The sequence below is a fragment of the Plectropomus leopardus genome, chromosome 4 (assembly GCF_026936395.1).
Source record: "Plectropomus leopardus strain MGB_pleo_1.0 chromosome 4, ASM2693639v1, whole genome shotgun sequence".
Lineage (NCBI taxonomy): Eukaryota > Metazoa > Chordata > Actinopteri > Perciformes > Serranidae > Plectropomus > Plectropomus leopardus.
In genome coordinates, this window is record NC_142179.1 from 22,224,273 (window position 1) to 22,244,604 (window position 20,332).

The 20,332-nt window shown below is 39.5% G+C and overlaps 2 protein-coding genes across 4 annotated transcripts in view; one reads left to right on the forward strand and one right to left on the reverse strand.

Moving 5' to 3' along the window:
* Positions 1-20,332, forward strand: part of iqgap2 (IQ motif containing GTPase activating protein 2) — a 38,143-nt gene that overhangs the window by 4,901 nt on the left and 12,910 nt on the right. Inside the window, exons 3-17 of one of the 2 annotated variants that reach the window (XM_088076857.1) lie at positions 6,248-6,404; positions 6,881-6,958; positions 9,231-9,307; positions 11,581-11,648; positions 12,785-12,898; positions 13,058-13,236; positions 13,775-13,862; positions 14,124-14,287; positions 15,039-15,126; positions 15,301-15,464; positions 15,610-15,770; positions 16,411-16,535; positions 16,713-16,876; positions 19,869-19,895; positions 20,205-20,295. In XM_088076857.1, the coding sequence (XP_087932983.1) occupies positions 6,248-6,404; positions 6,881-6,958; positions 9,231-9,307; positions 11,581-11,648; positions 12,785-12,898; positions 13,058-13,236; positions 13,775-13,862; positions 14,124-14,287; positions 15,039-15,126; positions 15,301-15,464; positions 15,610-15,770; positions 16,411-16,535; positions 16,713-16,876; positions 19,869-19,895; positions 20,205-20,295 (1,745 nt within the window). The remainder of the gene's footprint in view (positions 1-6,247; positions 6,405-6,880; positions 6,959-9,230; positions 9,308-11,580; positions 11,649-12,784; positions 12,899-13,057; positions 13,237-13,774; positions 13,863-14,123; positions 14,288-15,038; positions 15,127-15,300; positions 15,465-15,609; positions 15,771-16,410; positions 16,536-16,712; positions 16,877-19,868; positions 19,896-20,204; positions 20,296-20,332) is intronic. The other variant, XM_042487579.2, reaches the window with a different exon arrangement.
* f2rl2 (coagulation factor II (thrombin) receptor-like 2) lies at positions 11,548-18,952 on the reverse strand. Of its 2 annotated transcripts, XM_042487581.2 has the most exons (3): positions 18,674-18,952; positions 17,846-18,271; positions 11,548-11,674 (listed from the first exon to the last, which is right to left on the reverse strand). In XM_042487581.2, exons 1-3 carry the CDS (start codon positions 18,735-18,737, stop codon positions 11,643-11,645), a joined length of 522 nt encoding a protein of 173 aa, XP_042343515.1. In that variant the 5' UTR covers positions 18,738-18,952; the 3' UTR covers positions 11,548-11,642. The 2 variants fall into 2 exon arrangements, with proteins under 2 accessions (XP_042343515.1, XP_042343514.2); XM_042487580.2 differs by lacking the exon at positions 11,548-11,674 and having other exon boundaries at positions 16,851-18,271.

Sequence of the window (20,332 nt, forward strand, 5' to 3'; positions counted from 1 at the left end):
AGGAACAGGAAGTCAAATCATGCCTCTTTTAGCACAGTGATTTTGTGACAGCCCCACCCGGTCACAGATAAATTGATTTCCAGGCCTGATTATTGATGTTTAAAGCTTTTGTAGCATTCTGTAGCTTTGTAATGATTCAGAAATCATGGGTCTGCTGGGGACAAACAGTCTTTATATGCACGTGTTGGCAGCCTCATTTACATCAGAATTTCCCCACAGATTATTGTTTGACAACTGAACTTGCACTTTGACTCAGTACAGGCTGTTTGTATAGCCTACATTATCTGCTTATGTCACAGGATAATGAGGGTCTACAGGGGCAGGTTGGCTAGACCAAGCACAGATTTAGTCATCCGTCATAATAGGGACACGCCTAGATTATCACACATATTTTTATTTTTTTTTTTAGTGGGCTGAAAAAACTTTCTCAGCTCCATGGAGGCAGTTTAAGGAACAGGTGCTCTTCACTCCACAGTAACCCTGAAAATGACCACTGTTTAACACTCACATACACGCATGCTCACTTTCACTCTCCAGCTTCCTGTTATTGCGTACGTGGTGCTGACTTTTCTACACTTCTGTCATTTGTGGAATGGAGCCTCTACTCTGGGATAGGTGTCACGTTAGATTAGGATTACGACAGCTGCTAATGAAGCTGTCAGCCGCGGAGAGCATTAGGTTCTACTCTCTAGGGTCAGGAGTCAGCAGTCACTGAAACAAGGCAACCGTGTAGAGGTAACTCTTGAAGTACACCTTGGTTAAGAGGCATAGTTTTGATACACATCTATGTATTTGTTAACACTGAAAAAAATGTCAGAAGTTGCCTGGAAATGCTACGTTGTGCTTTGATATGTAGGAAAAAACAGTTAACTTGTGTCTGTCTTGCTGTGTAAATTCAGAGACTCAAAGTCCATCATGTACCTTGTGATTGCACAAATTGTTTATGTTCAAAATAGCTGTTTGCAGCGATTCACACGCCTGAACAAGCACACATTTGCAATAGCTCAAGAGGATTCAACAAATGACCCACACGGCTCTATGACAAATGGTTCACAAGTTATGAAAAGGGGCGAGGCTAGATTTTATGTGGCTGAGTGAACTCACTGCAATGAAAATAAACTCTGTTGAGTTCAATGATGCTTCACGTAGTGAAATTGTACGTTTATGTGTATGTCTGTGTATCTGTGTGTGTGTGTATGTGTAAATCTGTTCAGAAGTTATGCACCTGTTTGAATTAGACCCCCTCCCATTGTCACACCCCAATTTAGCCAGTTGCCATGAACAAACACACAACACACACACATGTGACCTCCATGGCAAATTTCAGCCTTTAAAGGGAAAACTGATCGCTTAAGGGTGAGGAAGTCTCATGTTCTGACTGACTGAAAGAGCGAGCCACAGAAGTGCTGGTCACAGCTATAAACTGTAACTGTGTGTAATTATTGGTAGAACATTGAGTTGGCAAATAGGGTTGTATTAGAAAATCCGATTTTATGATACTCTAGATGGCAAGATGAGTCTTGTTTTTTGCGTAACTTGTTGTAGATATCAGTATTCAGCAGTTTCAGTAGTTTTCGGCAGTGAACCTAAAATGTCAGTGACATAGTTAAGGACATCTCAATCTGATCTTTACACCTATCAAACCTTGCAAACTGTGACATATTAAAAATCATGCAAAATGTAATATTTAAAAGTAATTGGAATATTTTAAATGATTTATTTCTATCTCTATCAACTAAACTAAGCCCATCCCAATTACTTTTAGATCTCTTATTTTGTGTAAATGGTTGTCAAAATGCTCTTTTGTTCTCTGTTCAACACTGGAGCCTTCATTCAATACACTGTGGACACTGGAGCAGCATGAACAAATCAATAGCAATTAGCTGTTTCAATGAACATATTCTCAATGATAACATGGGTGTTACACAATAGGAAGAGACACTTTTGGTTTAAGAAGTCATTTACTTTGCTCTAGTTTCTTAACTGCAGGTCAGTAACTGCTGGATTGTAGTAATAGTGCATGCAAAACTCTTGTTATTGGCATAAATGTAGTTTTTATGGAAGGTTGCTCATATGCTTAGTTGCTAAAGTCCACTTGAGCACACGATGTAATACCAAGTTGGTCTTACTATTGTTGCCGTTGTCAGTTGATAGACACACCCTCCTACAGAATATACACGCACACACACACACACACACACACACACACACACACACACACACACACACACACACACACACACACACACACACACACACACACACACACACACACGCACACACACACACGCACACACACACACACACACACACTGGTTTCTTGAATGAGACTTTGTACCTTCACTGGAGAGTAAGCAGTTGATTGTTTAATCTGTAGCTTTTTTTGGATGGGGACCCTTTTGGGTTTGCTTTGATGTATGTTCACCCAAGCATATTTGGAGACAAGGATATCATCCTAATTTTGATTTAATTTGAATTTTAACACTCTCCCCCACCACATATGCTAAATTTCTTTGAAATCTTTAAACACACACACAAGGCATCTTCACAAACAAACTCATGACCAGCATGACTAAGCTTCATGACGCAAACCTTCTGAAGACATTCTGTATTTGGTTAGAAATGCTGTAGCTGAAAGCAAAAGGGTTGAGATCACTAATTATGTGTTGATGTGGGACAGATTTAAGGTCCCACAGTCCAGAAAGCTGTGTTTTGTTTCAGCCGGTAAGTCGCAGATTAGACAATGACAGGAAGGTCTGCTTTGGAGGGTTGTAAACAAGAGTGTTAGCCTGTCCTGCTTCAGGAGACATGTTCTCCTGACATTGTTTTAAGTACAGGAAGTGAAGTTTCACAGGAGAGCTTTGTTGCAGGATGTTACTTTGACTGTGTTCCCGCCAAACAAATCTTTTTTTTTGTGGGTGCGTGAGTTATCTTGAATATTGTCTGCATTTTTCTCTCCCTATCAATAGGTTACTTTTATAGAAACATTATAAAAGTCAGGATGTTTTCTTTGATCTGCATCACTGCCTTACCCTGGTTGGCTTCAGCCACTAAGCTGTGCTGCATGTGTGCGTGCGAAATTTGCATGTCTTTATCAGTTTCATAGTCATTAAATGCCAAACGACGTTTTCTGATATGCAACATTGCGTGCTGCTTGAGGGTTAACTGATGTAGATATAACAACAGCACCATTTTGATACGAGGCCAAAAAGTGCTTGCTTGACATTGATGATGTGTTTCTTTATGCCAACTGACAAAGTTTCCATGATTAATCAATCTGCTTAATATTTTCCTGCTTAAATAATTAATTTAATTAATTGTTTGGCCTTTAAAACATCACAAACAAGTGAAAAATATCCATCACAATTTCCAAGGGGCCAGGATAATGTTATTGAATGTCTTGTTTTGTCTGGCAAATGGTCCAAAAACCCCCAAGATATCAAATTTATTGTAAGATGTGGAAAGGGAGCACATTTTTAAGATGTCACATTGAGGAGCAACAACCATGAAATGTTTCACATGAAAATGTTTTGCTTGAAAATAATAAATACTCTTTTGTCAATCGACAAATCAATTTCTTGATTAATCCATGCTGCTCTATTTTAAGTTAACTCAAAGGCGAACTTCAATCTTTGATAAAGTGCATCCTGATACTAATTTCCTCATCCCTAATCCCTAAACTTGAGCTTTGACAAAATCATGTAAACTAATGCATTCCTCATGTGGGGAGAAATTATATTTTTTTAAAAAAAGGTAGCGTACTACATTGTAATATTTATACTTTATGGATTAAGATAGATGTGATACGAGGGTTGAAACAGTGTGAAATGTTCATGGTATGATAACTGTCTGAGAAAATGTCACAGTTTCACGATATATGGTGTAATAAACTTTTTTGTTTAAAAACTAGCTTTGTTATTATTTTAACCTTAAACCAGTTTTGGGGGAGTATGTGTGAAGAAATCTCCCTTTTGAAATTTAGCAGAATAAATCTGAAAGTCTCCACCTGTTTTCTTTTTTTTTCAATACTGTAGATAAGCTGATGTATACGGTATGATTACTGTCGGTGTTCATACCACAGTATACCTTGAAGCTGGTATACTGCTGCAGCTCTATGTAATACTAGTTAAAAGTGCAGAGACTATGTCTACTTTCCTTTCTATAAAACCTTGCAGATAAGGCAGAGGTCCTCTTCTTGCATAATCTACAGCATCAGTTTACATAATTGGTTACGAGGATGAATCAGTCCTCAAAGCGCCTAACCTGCACTCTCCACTGGCTTTGTGTTGACAGTGCTTGATGCGTTGTGGTTGTCCTTTTAATGTGCTGACACATATTTTGGCAGTCTGGATCCTCTGAGCACCCACACAGCTTTAATTAACCTAAACAAGGTGTCTGTGTGCATGCATGTGGGAGGGAAAGCTTTATTGCTTGGAAAGGTAGGAGCTGCAGGTATGATTAAAACCCAGAAACAAAACATAAAAAAGCAAAATCACTCAGCACTGCACACTAGACAAATGATGAATTTTAGTTGTAGGATTATGAGCAAAACGATAAAAACTTAACAGGGAAGGGTTGGACCATCAGGACAGCGGTATAGCCATTATAGTAAATACACTGTCACTTCCAGGCAGAAAGATAATGTGTAACAGATTTTCAGGCCATGATGATTCACCATGCTCACAAATCATTGACTAGCTCTTTGGAATGGATTTTTCCTAATTTCTCTCGAATAGTCTGGCACCAATTACTCTGACACCGCTCTTGCACCTTCCAAAGGGAAATTACATCAGTTTGAAAGAAGGTCAACATTATTTGAACTTGAACTGAATATGCTCTCTTCAGTTTTGAGTTTCTACATATGTCAGCTATCTCTTTAATCATCCCTTGTAGAAATAAAAATCACATTTTTCCTCATAACGTATTGTTGTCTTGCAGAAGTCAAACTAATAAACCTTCATCGATGATTAATTTAGGCTGGTGATCAACTGTCATGCTCACTGTTTACCTCTTTAACTTCACATTGTCCACTAGACAAGTAAGCTTAACCTTTACCCTTTACATGGTCCCAAAGTTCAAACTGTAAGTCTGTCCACAGCCCCCTTTCCAAAGCATGCCGTGCTCAGTGTGGGTGCTGCCTGTAACAATGCCCAGTTCTCACCAGCTTACAGGCTACTTTGTTGTTTTGTTTAACCAGAAACATTTCAGTTAGTTCTAGAAGCATTGACACATTTAATCAATATTGTACATCTGGAGTATGGTAGCTCTGTGTTGTTCTATCAACACTAATTTAATAAAGTCAGGGGCTAACTGTTCATTATTTATGTGTTTCAGGCTAAAGCTGAAATGCTCATTGTTTACACCTGCTTTTGCTCTTTAATAAAGTCACTCATCAATGGATAAATGTATGAACATTTAAGTTGATCCAATAGAAATTTATTTTAAAATGGTATATTTGCAAACTTTGAAATAAAATGCTTTTTATCACTGACCCACCAACAGCACATTTCATAGATCAAAGACAGTGTCGCCATGAGTTTTTTGTACAGAGCTTTTTCCTACCTTGTGTGAATGACAGCAATAGATTCTGTATCATTATGATTTGCATGTTCTTTGCTCACTGTCTTTAGCTTTTACTTTGATCAGAGGGGCAGCAAGTGTAGGAAAAGCCAATATTGACTTGCTGACTACATGCAGGCATTCAGCCACCTCATAAATTGCACAGCACTGTGTGTTAGAGTTGGTGACAGGGTAAATAAGAGTGACTGATGTTTGTTTATACTCTGAGTGTAACCATTGCCTGCTGCTTAGTATTACAGAGAAGCCCGAAACTTGATTCTTCGTGGTGATTTAACTGGAAATCTAGCCTGACGTCAGCTGAGCTCTGACTATACTTTTAAATCAGCTTCTCATTGAAAAATGTATAATGGTCGGTCAATAATTGGTACACTCAAGTATTGCAGTATCATGCTTTGTGATACTGCATTGATTTTCAGTCATCATTTTAATTGTATGAAGACCACGGGCCTATGAAACAGGCAGTCATATTGCAACATATTGCAAAATACTGGATCGTAACCCCTGTATCATGATGCATATTCTATTGCCAGATTTTTGCTAATACACCGCTCTAGTGTATAATATCTTCATCGAGAGTGATTTCCACCGAGGTCATTTTGTTTTTGAGAATGGAGATGCTTTTGAAAATCCTGTGCCTGCTCTTAGGTTGATATTTGTGTATTCTTAGGTGGATGGAGGCCTGCCTAGAGGAGGATTTGCCCCCAACAACAGAACTGGAGGAGGGACTGAGGAATGGTGTCTACCTTGGTAAACTCGCCAACTTTTTCGCGCCCAAAATGGTGTCTGAGAAAAGGATCTACGACCGAGATCAGGCCCGCTATAAGGTACACGTCCATTCTTTTGCATTTAAGCCCCTGTCATCTTCCCTTTTTTGAGTAAGGTCATAGTTCTGTTACATTTTCATTTTTCACCAGCTTAAATTACATCAGACAGGAAGAATGTTTTCAGATCTTTAAGGTGTTTCCTGACAGTTTTTAACAGTTTTACACAGGAAAGGGAGAAAAGTAGCAGGCGAGTGTGAGGGCCTAATACAGAAATGTGAGAGTGCGATTTTTAGCTTGACTTTGAGCTTGATTTTATTTCTGGTAGACAAATTGTAAAAAAAAACCCCTATCAGGCCATTAGATGTTATGATAAGTGTAGGAGTCAGCATGAGTTGCAGTGCATTTTTTTGCGAGCATAATAACCATTTTGAAACAGTTTTGCAGATTTCAGTGGTGCAATTTTGAACTATTCTTTTGCACATCCTCATAATAATATGGCAACATTTATATGTCTTTTCCCCTGTTTTCATTTTCAGAGCAAAGGGCTGCACTTCAGACACACTGACAACACAGTGCAGTGGCTCAGAGCCATGGAGTCAGTGGGTCTCCCCAAGGTAAGGGTCTTGCACAACCATCAGAAAACAGATGCTTACTTCCTGTTTTACAAACATACATACAAACAGGTTCAGTGTACAGACCCTTGTGAGCCCTCAGTGAGTCAGTTATCACACCTCAAGAAACGACATATTTTGTAACATTAAAGGAATGCTTCACCTCAAAAATGACAGAAAACAGCGAACGTATTAATTGGGATCCACTTTTACAACAGCAAAACTGTACAAAAACATCTATATACAAACTCTTACACAACTCGTGCAGTAAAATCCAAGTCTCAATTATCCAGTTATATGCTTAGTACATTCCAAACACATGCATTTTGCTAAAAAACCCTGGTATCAAGAGTCTGGCTTTGAAGAGAGCATAGGTAAGTTTCAGTTTAGTTTTGCTGTTGTCCCCATCAATTAAAAAATCTTAAATTAATTAAAAAAGTATGTTCGCTGTATTCAGAGAAGCATGCAAGAAAACAGGTTTTCTTCAGAAGTTCAAGGCAACACGACATGACTAACTGATTTACAAAGTCATTTTGTGGGTGAAGTAATTCCTTAAGTATCACATTTGCAGATGAATTAAAGCTTTTTTTAAACTCAGTCGATATTCTGTAAGAATGATTGCTGAGTCGATAATGTCACTTCAGCTTCTCTATGAGATTCCATAAACAAGCTGAAGGACTAAAAAAATAGCATGAATCAAGTAAATGCAAAGTCCTCTCATCAGCACAGCGTGTGATGTCTGCATACTAATCAGTCATATTGGATCATGAAAGGCTTGAGTTGTGTGTAAGGAAGGCAGTTGCCCTAAGATTTTAGTTGAGTAATTTATTTGCAGCATATTAAATTTTTCAAACCAGGCAGAAAGTTTATTTTGCTCTTCATAAGAAGTTGTGCTCTTATCTGATACAAGTGTCATTTCTCCACAGTGACAGTTCAGACCTTTCATTGATATTCTGTTGCTATGGAAACAGCTTTGGGTCCATGTTTACTTCCTGTCAGCTCCTACATTAACAAACAATCCAACAGGAAATACAAAGGGACCAACTGAGAATGTTTATGTTGTTAAATTTAAAACGGTCTGTGTTGGCTGTCTTATAAACCCATCTAATAAACAACCAAAAAAATGAAAAGGTGATCCTGTTGAAGTGATACTTTGATACTTTGCAACACAACAATGAAAAAAGGATACCTTGACTTTGTCATGTGTTTATTGTCTCAAGGTTAGTACATAAATGCTCATATTAGAGGTCTACAGTAAGATGTCAGTTAAGACATTTAAGGTTAAAAGTTGCAGACAGTAAAGGGTTAACAAATATTTAATCAGTTAACATGACTTTTCTTAACACAGTGCAAACACACATTTCATGCATCTGTAATAATGTAAACAAAGGCTGATAAAATTGTAATGAAGGTGTGGCAGCTCCAACAGGACAGTATTAACCTCATTACATCTTTTATGAGATGACACAAAAGGCTTCACCGAGGTGTATCCTGCTAATGAAAATGAAGTAAAACTGATAACCACTTATCTCTGTGCTGCCCTTTGGGGTCCTTTTTATAGTAATTTAATTGGCAGTTTTTATGAATAGACTTTTTAGGAATTGGCACCCTGATTACGCAACCTCATCTGTAGCTTTTTCTATTACGTCTTTCTGTGTTTTTGAGTAAAGCCATGATATGATGAACAAAGCCACGATGAACATTTTTCAGGTGTGCCAAAAAACAAACAATGTGTATGTCACATTTTAGGGCAAGAACAAGCCCAGTGCCTTGGAAACCATGTTCTATTTGAAATTAATATGTGCATGATGTGACTTATTAGTAAGTAAAAGTTAGCCAAGTGTTAAGCAGTACTGTGAATAAGTCTCTTTAAAAATGACTGTTTTGGGGGAAAAGGACTATAGAGTATGTACCATGCAGCATGAACACCTATAAATTTATAATGCAGACCAATGCAATAGCACTGCAATAAATTCTACCTCCGTGAAGCTTGTAACCCTCAGTATTTTAGAAAAGATGCCAGTGACTGAGGTTAAATTCACCTCTGTGGTATGGAAAATGATCTGCTTCACAAAGGTAGCATTTACTGCAGTGCAGTTGTCTGTGATTTCATTATGTTTTGCAGGTTTTTCTATTTTTATGTCTGACCCTTACAATGTCTCATGCAACTTCGGCTTATGGATATTGTGCTCCTGTTTGGCTGCAGCAGAATAAAGAGTGTCAAGACGCTGATGAAAAGGGAGTGACTGATGTATATTATGGTTTCTGCTTTCAGATATTCTATCCTGAAACGACAGATGTGTACGATCGCAAAAACATGCCCAAGGTGGTATACTGCATACACGCACTGAGGTAAGAATAAAAGAATTACAAAAGCATAGTCATTTTTCACTTTACTGTCTTCATGCATTTTTTACTTCTGACAGCAAGATTATTCCCTCATCTCTGAAGTCTTTTGTGCTACCCAGCTGTGCTTTTGTGGTACCCAGCTGCTTTTTTTCCTGAAGGTGACACGACTGAATGTCGCGTGTGATTCTTACTTCTGAGAAACAAATGAAAACCTGTGGACTAAACTGCTTTTTATTATAGATTATCTAAAACCCAGGTGGTGGTATCTGAAAGTTAGAATTAAGCTCTGAGCTACTGAGCAGGTTGTGTGTAAATGTTGACTTTTTAGTCACACTCATAGTCAGTCATGCTCTTTGTCAGTGTCTAATTTAGATTCATTTACTTTCTCTCAATGGTTATGGCAGGCAGCATTAACGCTTTGGTTGGACTTTGACAGGTTTGAGGTTTGAGTGGTTATTTTGCTTTTCACATTGTATTCAAGTGACAAAAATTAAGGGCAGTTCACATGTACGATGACAAATGTCTGTGACTGCCTGCACTAACATTTGTATTACTCTGAGGGGTTTGAGCTTGGCCTCTCTTTGTTCAGTTTAACCTCTAAATTGTATGTCTAGAACAGAAACTGTACTTAGTAAGTAATGCAAAACAGGAACTGGAAAATGTTATTTCTACTTAGGTAAGGCAGAGAGTGTGCCTCTTGCTCTTTTTATGATTTGTCTGAAGTAGGTCAAGGCTGTATTATACAGCACCATGCATTTAGCTATAAGCAGTTATTGCTGCAATGTGGCAAGTTTACATAATTCCAGTCCCTGAATTGCCACTTTGTCCAACACCTTTAATTATACGCCTAATTAGCGATTTCTTTACTTTGAACAGTTTTAAAGTTGTGTTGTTACTTGAGTTTATTTTGAACACTTTTGATGAGCCTAACCACTCTTTTGGACACTGTTTCTGTAAACATCTGCAGCATGTAATCAGGGGCTTTCTGGTAAATTGACTGTGGTGTTTCAATGCTCCACTTTTTACTTTTAGTCTCACCACAAAGCATAAATTCTTTGTCATGGTCTGGTTTGTGAAAAATGTCCAAATGTTGTAAAAGAAAAGTTAACGGTCACATTGTAACGTGGGTGGTTTGAGATTTACACCAGGCCGTCGCCTTTTCAGTTGAGATGACTTTGAATGAAGTGAAGGGTAATTTTTATCTATCTGACCCGTCCAGTCAGCCAAACAGATTTTTGGGAGTGGTTATGTGAGCTGGTTGGATTGTTTTCTCTGTTGTAGTGTTTTGGTCCGGTCCCTAGAGAATTGGTTTCCTTCCCTGCTCATGCACACACGTGCTCTTCCTTCCTGCGAGTCCAGCTTGTGTCCCACGAGGACCCAGTGAATAGTAAGACATGGAGGCAAAGCAGCGGATGCTCCTGCATATTCAGTATGGTGGAAAACTGAAAGGGAACACAATGCAATGTGGAAAGAAGGCAATTTTAAAACACTTAAGATGAAGTGGCAGATATGTAGGGCTTAATTTGTGAAAGGGAAAGAAAACATGGAAATAAACAAGGAGGATCCACAGTCTGTAAAGAGCTAGTTGCTTCAAGCTAGTCAGCTGATTGTCAGTAACCCCTGTGGCTTGTAATCGGCCACCTTCATTAATCCTGGTCAGCTGTTACTGTGTTTGTATCTCAGACTGACTCCGCTGCCTGCATGTTAACACATTACCCTTTGTATGAGCAGAGTTTAGGTAGATGTCCCAAGCCCCCTGTGTCCCAAGGACACAGTGTGTTTTATGTTTACACACACACACGTACACACACAATGTGACTAAAGGGCAGAATAACCAGCCACTACAACTGCTCCATTCAGAGCTGTGCTGATGCCAGACCTGCCTTAGATATCTATAATTCATTGCCACTTATCAGGTACCGTCGGGAAGATGAAAGTTTTATGAAGTTTCCAGCCACCTGCTTGTTGATTTGCTCAGTGGCAGACAGAGCTGGCTGGCTGCTGTCAGATGGTGCTTGTTGTAACATGAGCCGATAATGCCCCCCTGTGGTGAAAGCGTGACATCCGCTGAAATTAAGGCAGTAAGGAGCAATCACAATCATGAAGAAAAAAAATCCAAAACTGGAGTTCACTTTAATGATATTAGACTGAAGAAGATCAAATTGTTTCAGGTTCCTTCCTGTGTGTGTGTGTGTGTGTGTGTGTGTGTGTGTGTGTGTGTTTGTGTTTGTGTGTATGTATAATCCTTACTGTGTAAATCTTACGGTTTATTTCAGCTTGTACCTGTACAAACTGGGGATCGCACCTCAGATCCAGGACCTCCTGGGGAAAGTGGCCTTCACAGGTAACACCAATGGAAATTGGCTTCTCCTGAAACCAAAGTGTAGCACAGAAGTGAAATTAAATACGTGCATACAGTCACCTATTTAACCAGCAGAAGAAACAATGAAGTTATTAATTGTTTTTAAAATGAAGGGTACATGTTGCCTCTGGGCTTTTTCAAATACTGATTGTGTGTGTTCATGTAATGAGAAGCCTCTTTGTGTGGGAGATGATTTTATTTACCAGTCTTGTTGGGATATAATTGAAAAACACAAAAGAATGCTATTGTGTGCTCTCAAGCATGCAACGTTTTATGAGAATTTGTATTAACATCCTGTCTTCAGTTAAGATGTTTGAATTATCCGATCACTCAGTTCATCAAAATATGCCCTGCGGCCTTTCAGATGACGCTGAATAGGAAACACAGACTACCAAGCTTCAAAGCTTTTGACATTGGATTGTTCTGAAGAAACTTCAGGGCTTAGTTACATGAGGTTTCAAATCTCTTCTTTTTATTTATCCCAGGTTTAACTAACATTAATTAGAATTTGGAAAATGCATTTGTGAGGATTTTTACAGTGAGCATGGTGATGAGCATGTCCAAGTGTTAAGGGCTGTCCACACTAAGATTGATAACTATAACAATAGCTAAAAAAAAAATATTTTGTTCGAAAGCATTCTTATTTATGTGCATGGTGGAGACCACACCACAACTATAGTGACAATGACAGTGGCAAACAATTTATTAAGATCACTCTTTGAGTGATTTGATGAACAATAGAGAAACTGAGACACAATCAAAATTCATCCGAATTGACACAGCTGGAGCGTGCAGCACCTGCTTGATGCCACTGTTTACAGAACGTTATTGTTCATCAATGAGGATGCGCACATTGTGACCATTAAAGTTATGGATCTTGGTGTGGACGCTCTTTATACAGATCATTAAAACTGCACATACTGTCATCAGAAAATGAACAAAAGATTTTGAATGGAACAATTTTGAGAGTTATGATTTCCATTTGATAATTGTGAAAAACAAAAATAAAAATAAAACAAATTAAGTTGTTATGCTGTACGTTTTATCCTTAACTATGCTTCAGTATGCTCCATAACGTCACAGTTTTCCTGATTTTTTTGTACATATCTGTCTTCTAGAGGAAGAGATCAGTAACATGAGGAGTGAGCTGGAGAAGTACGGCATTCAAATGCCGGCTTTTAGTAAGATTGGAGGAATCCTGGCCAACGAGCTCTCAGTGGATGAAGCTGCCTGTAAGTCCTCTGATGTTTTAACTAAATCTGTATTGATTTTTTTTTTTGCCAGAAACTCCAGAAGATGGAGGTGCCTGACGTAGTTGACATTTTTTTTCTTGGTTCCTAATGTCTTTTTTGCCAACACTAAAATGTCTGCACACGCTGTGTTGTCCTCAGTGCATGCTGCTGTGATTGCCATCAATGACGCAGTTGACAAAGGTCAGACGTCAGTGACAATGGGAGCCCTGAATAATCCTAATGCAATGCTGAGGAATATCCAGGAAGCTCTGGCGCAAGACTACCAGGACACCCTGAGCCAGGCCAAGGCTCGAAAGCAAGATCAGTCGTCCGGGAGGGTGAGAGGCCAACTAAACACTTCAGTGACCTCTTATGTTTCAGTGTTATCACATATTTGTGTATTAACGTTTGGTTTATGTATTCAGGCAATTCAGGGAAATTACAAAATAGAAGAATATGAAATACTGTGACTAATTCTGAGTAATATAAAAACCTTGACCTTTGACCAATGTTTCTGACTACAGTGTCTAGTCCTGCTAACTATAACAACTAAAGAGTTCTCCACACTGAGGTCTGAAAGGGGTTGCCTGCACTGACTCACTCCACAGGCCTTGCCAGCACATTCCAGTGGCTGCAGTGTCAGCTGTACTTCACCAAACACAAACCCTCCGCACCATCCGGCATCTCACCTCCCATTCTCTTTACGAATACTGTACAAACAAGAGCCATCCATTTCCACATACTGGCTGAGATGTGAGATGTAAAATGTGCAACTACATCAGTATCAGTGGGGGAAAATGATGTGGAGATTAAATATGCCATACAAAAAGAATATCAGTCATACATGTTTTATTTATCTTTGTCATCTTCAATTAGCGTGCCTCGATTGCTACTGAAGAAAGGGATGTTTATGAGGAGCTGCTGACTCATCAGGAGATCCAGGGCTGCATTGACTTTGTTAACAGTAAGAACTTCCCCTCCCACATGGCATTTGCATACTTCTTAATTCCCAAAATGCTGACAAATTCCACAAATGCATTCCTTTTTGCATGGAAAAAAATCTATGTTGTGTTGGTACGTACAGGACATCTGTGTATACAGTAGAGAATGTGCTGTTAAAAAATCTACATAGACAATGAAATGTATTTGTTTCAGTAATCTGAAAGACTGAAAAGAAAACACATAATTCCTAAATTTTGCCCGTCTTGGTTTTTCCTGTCTCCAGTCCAGGCAGCAATAAGGCAGGTGAATCAAGCGGTGTCGAGCGAGAACGAGGCTGCTCTCTTTGCTGCACTTAGGCTTGAAGCTCTGGCACTGCTGGGTGTTCAGGAGTCTAACTGTCGCTGGTACCTGGAACATTTTACCACCTACTGCCAACATAAATCTAAGGTATGCAGATTGTTTACTCAGTTGTTCCCAACTCAGGGCCTAGCAAGCTAGAGCTGCTCTGGTTTTCTTACCAAGCAGTTAGTTAATTGCATTTATTTGAAGTTGTTGAGCGTATACTGTAAAGTTCTTGGAGTTCCTAAGGATGATAGTGCATATGAATTAACACAAAGGCAAGTGTTTAAAGAAGTGTATGGAATCATATGCATTTACAGTGTTGTCTTTGACCCCTTTTCTGAACTGGACCATCTTGCAAAACATTTTTAAGTACGGCTGTGAGCTTGCAGCATTTCACTGGCTGAATAGATGTAGCTTAGACACTGGTGAAGATCTGTAGCTGTTTTCACTACATGGATGTTGTATTAAAAAGAAATAGCCCATCCACACCTTTAGAGATAGGCTGCATTCTATGCAAAAGAAATGATATTGCGATTATCTTTGCGATTTGAGTCACAAATATATTGGAAATGGCAATTTTTGCATTTCCTTTTCACTAAAAATATAATATAAATTATTATGGGATTTTTTTTCCTCAGGTCTTTACCAAACAAGCATGTTCCCTCATGTCTGGAATATGATTTGTAGGCTGGGATATTTCTCTAGCACCACAGTGCTTCATTTATAATGGTTTAGTGACACAGTTGACCTTTAGAAAAAAAATTGCACCTCTGGCACTTGGCCACATTATGGTTTTGATACTATTTCTATTAATTATACAGCCCTACTCCAGTGTACTATAATCTGTGTTCTGCAGGATGGAGGGAAGGCTGTGGTGGTGGACAAAGAGGAGATCCAGAAAGTTGTCAGCTCGTGTAATGACTTTGCTGAGGCAGAAAAAAGAAGTAAGTGCCTTTCTTAAAGCACACATTTAGAGTCTATGTACCATTGCACAGTTAATGTGTCCGCAAATGTATGTAATTGTAAGGCAAGGAAAAAAATGGGATTTTAATACTGGCATGCCTTACCCTTTGTCCTCTGCAAGACATCTGACTACCTGCGATATTTTTCTTGAGCAGAACTTGAGGCAGTTGCAGCGATCAATACAGCCATTCGTCTTGGCAATGCAGCAGAGACAGTGGAGGAGCTGATGAACCCTGAGGCACAACTGCCTATCGTTTACCAAACTGCTGCCAACCTCTATCAGGCTGAGCTCTTCAGTCTGCAGCTACAAGGAGGACGGGTGAGACATCATGTTTGCAATTTTGGCTCTTTAACATGTGGACCCACATGCTGATACCCTTACAGGTATACGAGATGTTAGTGCTATAAATACTGTTTTTAAATGTCACATCATGCTTGTGATTCTGACCTTTTATGTTTATCAGTCTGGCTTGAGCCACGAGGAGCTGAGTGTAGCTGTGGAGATGCTGTCAGCTGTAGCAGTGCTGAATGAAGTGCTGGACACCAAAGACCCCCAGGCTGTGATTGAGCAACTAACGGACTCTCCTCTGGGCTTCACCAACATGGACCAAGACAACCTTAACAGGTTAGTTGTTCTGTAGTTAACCTGAAGGCCTTTGCACACTTACAGCACCAGAACACAGGAGGTTTCTTCTGTGTAGATTTTTATTGACAGAAAGTCTAATTGTCCCTTATTTGTCTAGAGACATTCAATTCAGGGAGAGTCTGAGCTCTTAGGGGTCTTAAAGACATCAGATTAACTGAAGTGTGGGGAAAATCAACATATAGGCCTCATTATCATTTAACAGATGCTGCTAATCTTTGATACGGTCAGGTCTCTAATAGAATATGCATGTTAAAAGATAAATATATATTTTATGTCAATGGAGTCAGATAATTAATAATAATAGTAAGTATAAAACGTGTGAATGAGATAACATGTCAGTGTAGTAATTTTTTTTTGCGGATGACGGGTTTCTTTTCTAGTCATGGTTTTGTTGTTGCTGGATTTGTGGCACTCATTAAAGCCACATTATGATGGCACATTATTTTTTTAGGAGCAAGAAGTAAATTTGATTAAAACATCATAGGAATAATGTCTTAAAGTTTACATGTTACTGCACTCCACTGTAGGTCTCTCTGCACTGCTACCTGCAAAGACTGGCTGATGAGTTCAATAAATGTTATGAAACTTTATTGATCTTCTTCATGTACCTATTCCTCAGGTATGCTGACACTCTTATCAAACTGCGAGGTGAAGATCTTGCCAAGGGCCAAGAGTTTCTCACCTGGAATGATGTTCAAAAATGCATTGACACCGTCAACATTCAAGTCCACGAGGAGCATGAACGTAAGAAAGTTTTGCACATTTTTAGTTCCATATTACACATAGTGTACATTGTGGACAATTAAGAACTATTTACTGTTTTAATTCTTAGCAAATTATTTTTTGTAAGTGCGAGAATTGTTTAAAACACTGAAACACATTGACTGATCAAGTATTAAATGTTTTTTCTTTTATCTCCAGGCATCATTGCTATAGCTGAGATCAATGAGGCACTAAATTCAGGTGATCATCAGCAGACACTTGCAGCCCTGCTCCTCCCTACAGCCAAGCTGACAGGGGTGAACCCAGCCACAGCCAAACACTACCATGACGTCCTACAATATACCAAGGAACTCCTTTGCCAGGTATTGTGATTCTAAATTTATTTCTATTTATTAAAATATTCTCACTTTCTCAAAACCTTCATGGCAGTGTTGTTAATAACATGTTTTTGTGTTTAATTTCCTCTTGCAATAAAGCAATCTAATCTTAGATTTTTCTGGGTTGACAGAATAAGTCTGATCCTGATATTCCTAAAACTTACTATGGACCGACTGCAGCAGAGACTGCAGTATCATCATGATGAATTCACAGTGTCCAGTTAAACTTTCACATCTTTGTTTTTGTGCTTCCCTGCTGGTTCCCAACAATGGCCCAGAAATATGATGCTTTTTTCTGTGCACACACAAACAGCCAGTCTCACATCCTAACAGGCGACCTCTGAGGTATCCCGTGGAGGGAGATGAATTGTAGTTCTGAGGCTGCCATCTTGGAAATGAGCATACACAGGAAGGGGTCCAGACAACTGTGGAAGCAGCACAGACACACCGCTACTCTGTAGTATCCGTACAGTCTGTCGTCTCCACTGGAAAACAAGCGGATATAGTGGGCGATGTGCAGGATGCCGCTGGGCAAAAAGCACACCACAAAGATGATGAAAACAAGCGTGCTGACTTTAACAAATGGCCTCCAGTCACAACGAGATTGTCCAAGGTGGTATACCACCGCCACATGGGCATAGATACAAACCAGAAAGGGCACTATGAAGCCCAGACAAACCAGCATCAGCCTGTATGGCACCAATGGGGAATGTGACTTTTCTTCGAGGGGAAGAACATCGTGGCAGGTGGTGACTCCCAGCTGGGTAACCTGGTAGCTCTGCCTGACCAGCAACTCAGGCACGACAGCGGCCCCAAACAGGAGCCAGACTACCAAGCATGTCCACACTGCCAGTGTAGTCTTTGCCAGCCGTCTGTACAAAAACGGTCTGACCACGGCCACGTAGCGCTTCAGACTGATGCATGCTATAGTTTGAGCCGAATTGTAAACATTACCGTAAAACAAGGCTGTGACAAGCCGGCAGGAGAATTCCCCAAATACCCAGTTGTTCCCGTTGAAGTGGTAGTGGACACGCAGTGCCAGGGAAAGCAGCAGCAGCAGGTCGGACAAGGCCAGGTTCAGGTAAAGAATTACTGTGGACATGGACTTTGTTCCGAGTCTGAGTCTGAGGAAGGCCAGGATGTAGGCGTTGGAGGGGATACCCACAAGCATGGCCAGGATGTATGATAAAGGTATGACCCTGGTGCTGAGGACCCCTGTGGTGTAGGCTGTCACTGGATCCTCTGAGTTTACATACAGCAGCGGGTCTGTGCTGGGATAGAGCGGCAGCTGGTTTGTGTGATTTACTTTGTACAACCTCCCCCTGAAGGTTTTTGGTATCACACCGGTTGGAATATTGGTTTTTGTCTCGGTTCTATTTCCTATAAATGGATAGAAAACAATGGTTATGGCTTTAGAGCAACTTAAGTTTTACAATATAAGTACACTGAAAATTGAAATTGTAGTTAGTCATGCTCTCTGATGTTGTGTAGTGTTAATTCAAGACTTCCTTGTTATACCTCTTGTTTTGTAAAGAAAAAAGTTCTACCATAATATTATGCATTGTTAAATATCTTTATTGCAATGTCTACATTTTTGTAGTATTGTATTTATCGCTGTACTAAAATAGCTGAGTTATGTAACTTTGATATGGGAAATGAGCCCTCAACCAGTCAGTGTTTACCAACAAGCTTTATGGTTCAAGTCCATATCTAATTTTGGACACTGCCTTAAAAATAAACACACTTTTTGCTTAACTCTTAAAAGTATTTTATTAAACTTACCATCATGTTGAATGGTCTGCACTGCCATCAAACAAATGAGTAGTCCTGGCACCAGGTCGGCCATATCACCCTCGGCTCTTTGTCCCAGAGTTTTTGTAGTTTCTTGTGTTCACCCTTCTCGGCGTTGCTTCTTATCAGCAGATGTAGGAGTTCTCCATCTGTGAAATTTGCTGTTTTGCATCTCCGCAGCCAAACAGTAGAACCGGTAACGATGTGTGCTTGAGCCTTACCGCTAGTGTTACTGTATGTGGGGCGCTTGTCCGTTTGTACGGTGCAGTGAGCACGTTTCCTGTCTAGGCTTGAAAACTAAATTCCCTTCTGTCTGCGTCAGTGACTGCCCACTCATTCACTGGGGTGGGAGGATGCTGCTCAATGGTTTATCAACAGCTGTGATCCACAAACAAATTCCACTAATTACTGGTGCAATAAGTATTTTATTGTGGTTTAGGTTACTATGAAGTTTTTGTATGTAAGGTAATAAGTGGTCAGCCTGGTAATGGAATGGAGGACAGTCATAGGTGGGGATATTGTAACCTCCTGCATCTGCATGGATATGTGTGCTAACACTATATTAAACTAGATTATACAAACTACATTATACACTGATTAGATCATGGATGTGTTATGGAAAATGGATAATATGTTTTAAATTAGTGCCCATTAATTTCAATGAAGGTTACCCAGTAAAGTTAAAAAAAAAAGAAGTATTTTTGTTATTCCTACTTTGCTCCTGTGTATTGGGCTCACAGCATGAGTGCATTAATGTTGATCTGGTCTCTGTACCAAAAAACGTAACAATGAAATGTTGTAAAAAAATTTAAAAAAATACTTTTTTTCATAAATCTACAACAATGGGCAGGTAAACATGTCCTGCCATAATGGCAATACATGGAGAGTTTTCTGGGAAATCATTGGTCAGACACAGATACAAACACACAAAAAATCCACTTTTAGCCTGCTAACAGTGTTTTAATGGTGACTTCCTTCCTGTTGGCCCTGTGGTCGGGGATACACCCCGTTCCCCAACAGCATTCTCTAAAATTAGCCTGAGAACAAATACAAAAGTCTGGCTGAATAAACATTGTTCACGGTTGTTTTGATAGTGAGGGTCTGTTTTTTAGCACAAAGTGGTTGATTTAATGGGGGCAAGGATATGTTTGTATGCCAACAACTGACATTTTTTCCTTTTCCTCAGCTCTTACCTCTGGACACAGAGGAAATGGTACTGTCAATTATTTGCCGTGGCTTAAAGAGCTCTAGCTTGTGTAGTGATGGTAATGAGTGTTGCTATGAGGTGCTACTGCTGTAAAGCAAATATTTCACAATTCTAACTTGATGCAAAATGTTCAGTAACTACACGAATTTCTAACTTTGGACGTGGGATGTTTTGTCTAAAATTGCTTCAATAGATTTATAATTAGATATCAAGTTAGTATTGTGCAGCTATGCATGAATGATGCCTTGTGTGCCAAGTTTGTTCTCTTCTGTATGAAAAGAGGAAAAGTGACCTTGTGCTTTCATCTAATTGTAGAGCTCTGGAGATGAGTCTGCAGTACTGTGGCTGGACCAAATCCAAGAGGCCATACACACAGCCAACCAGGATGAAGAGGAGGCTCTCACAAGTACGTACACAGAGTTTAAAGTCACTCATTCATGAAA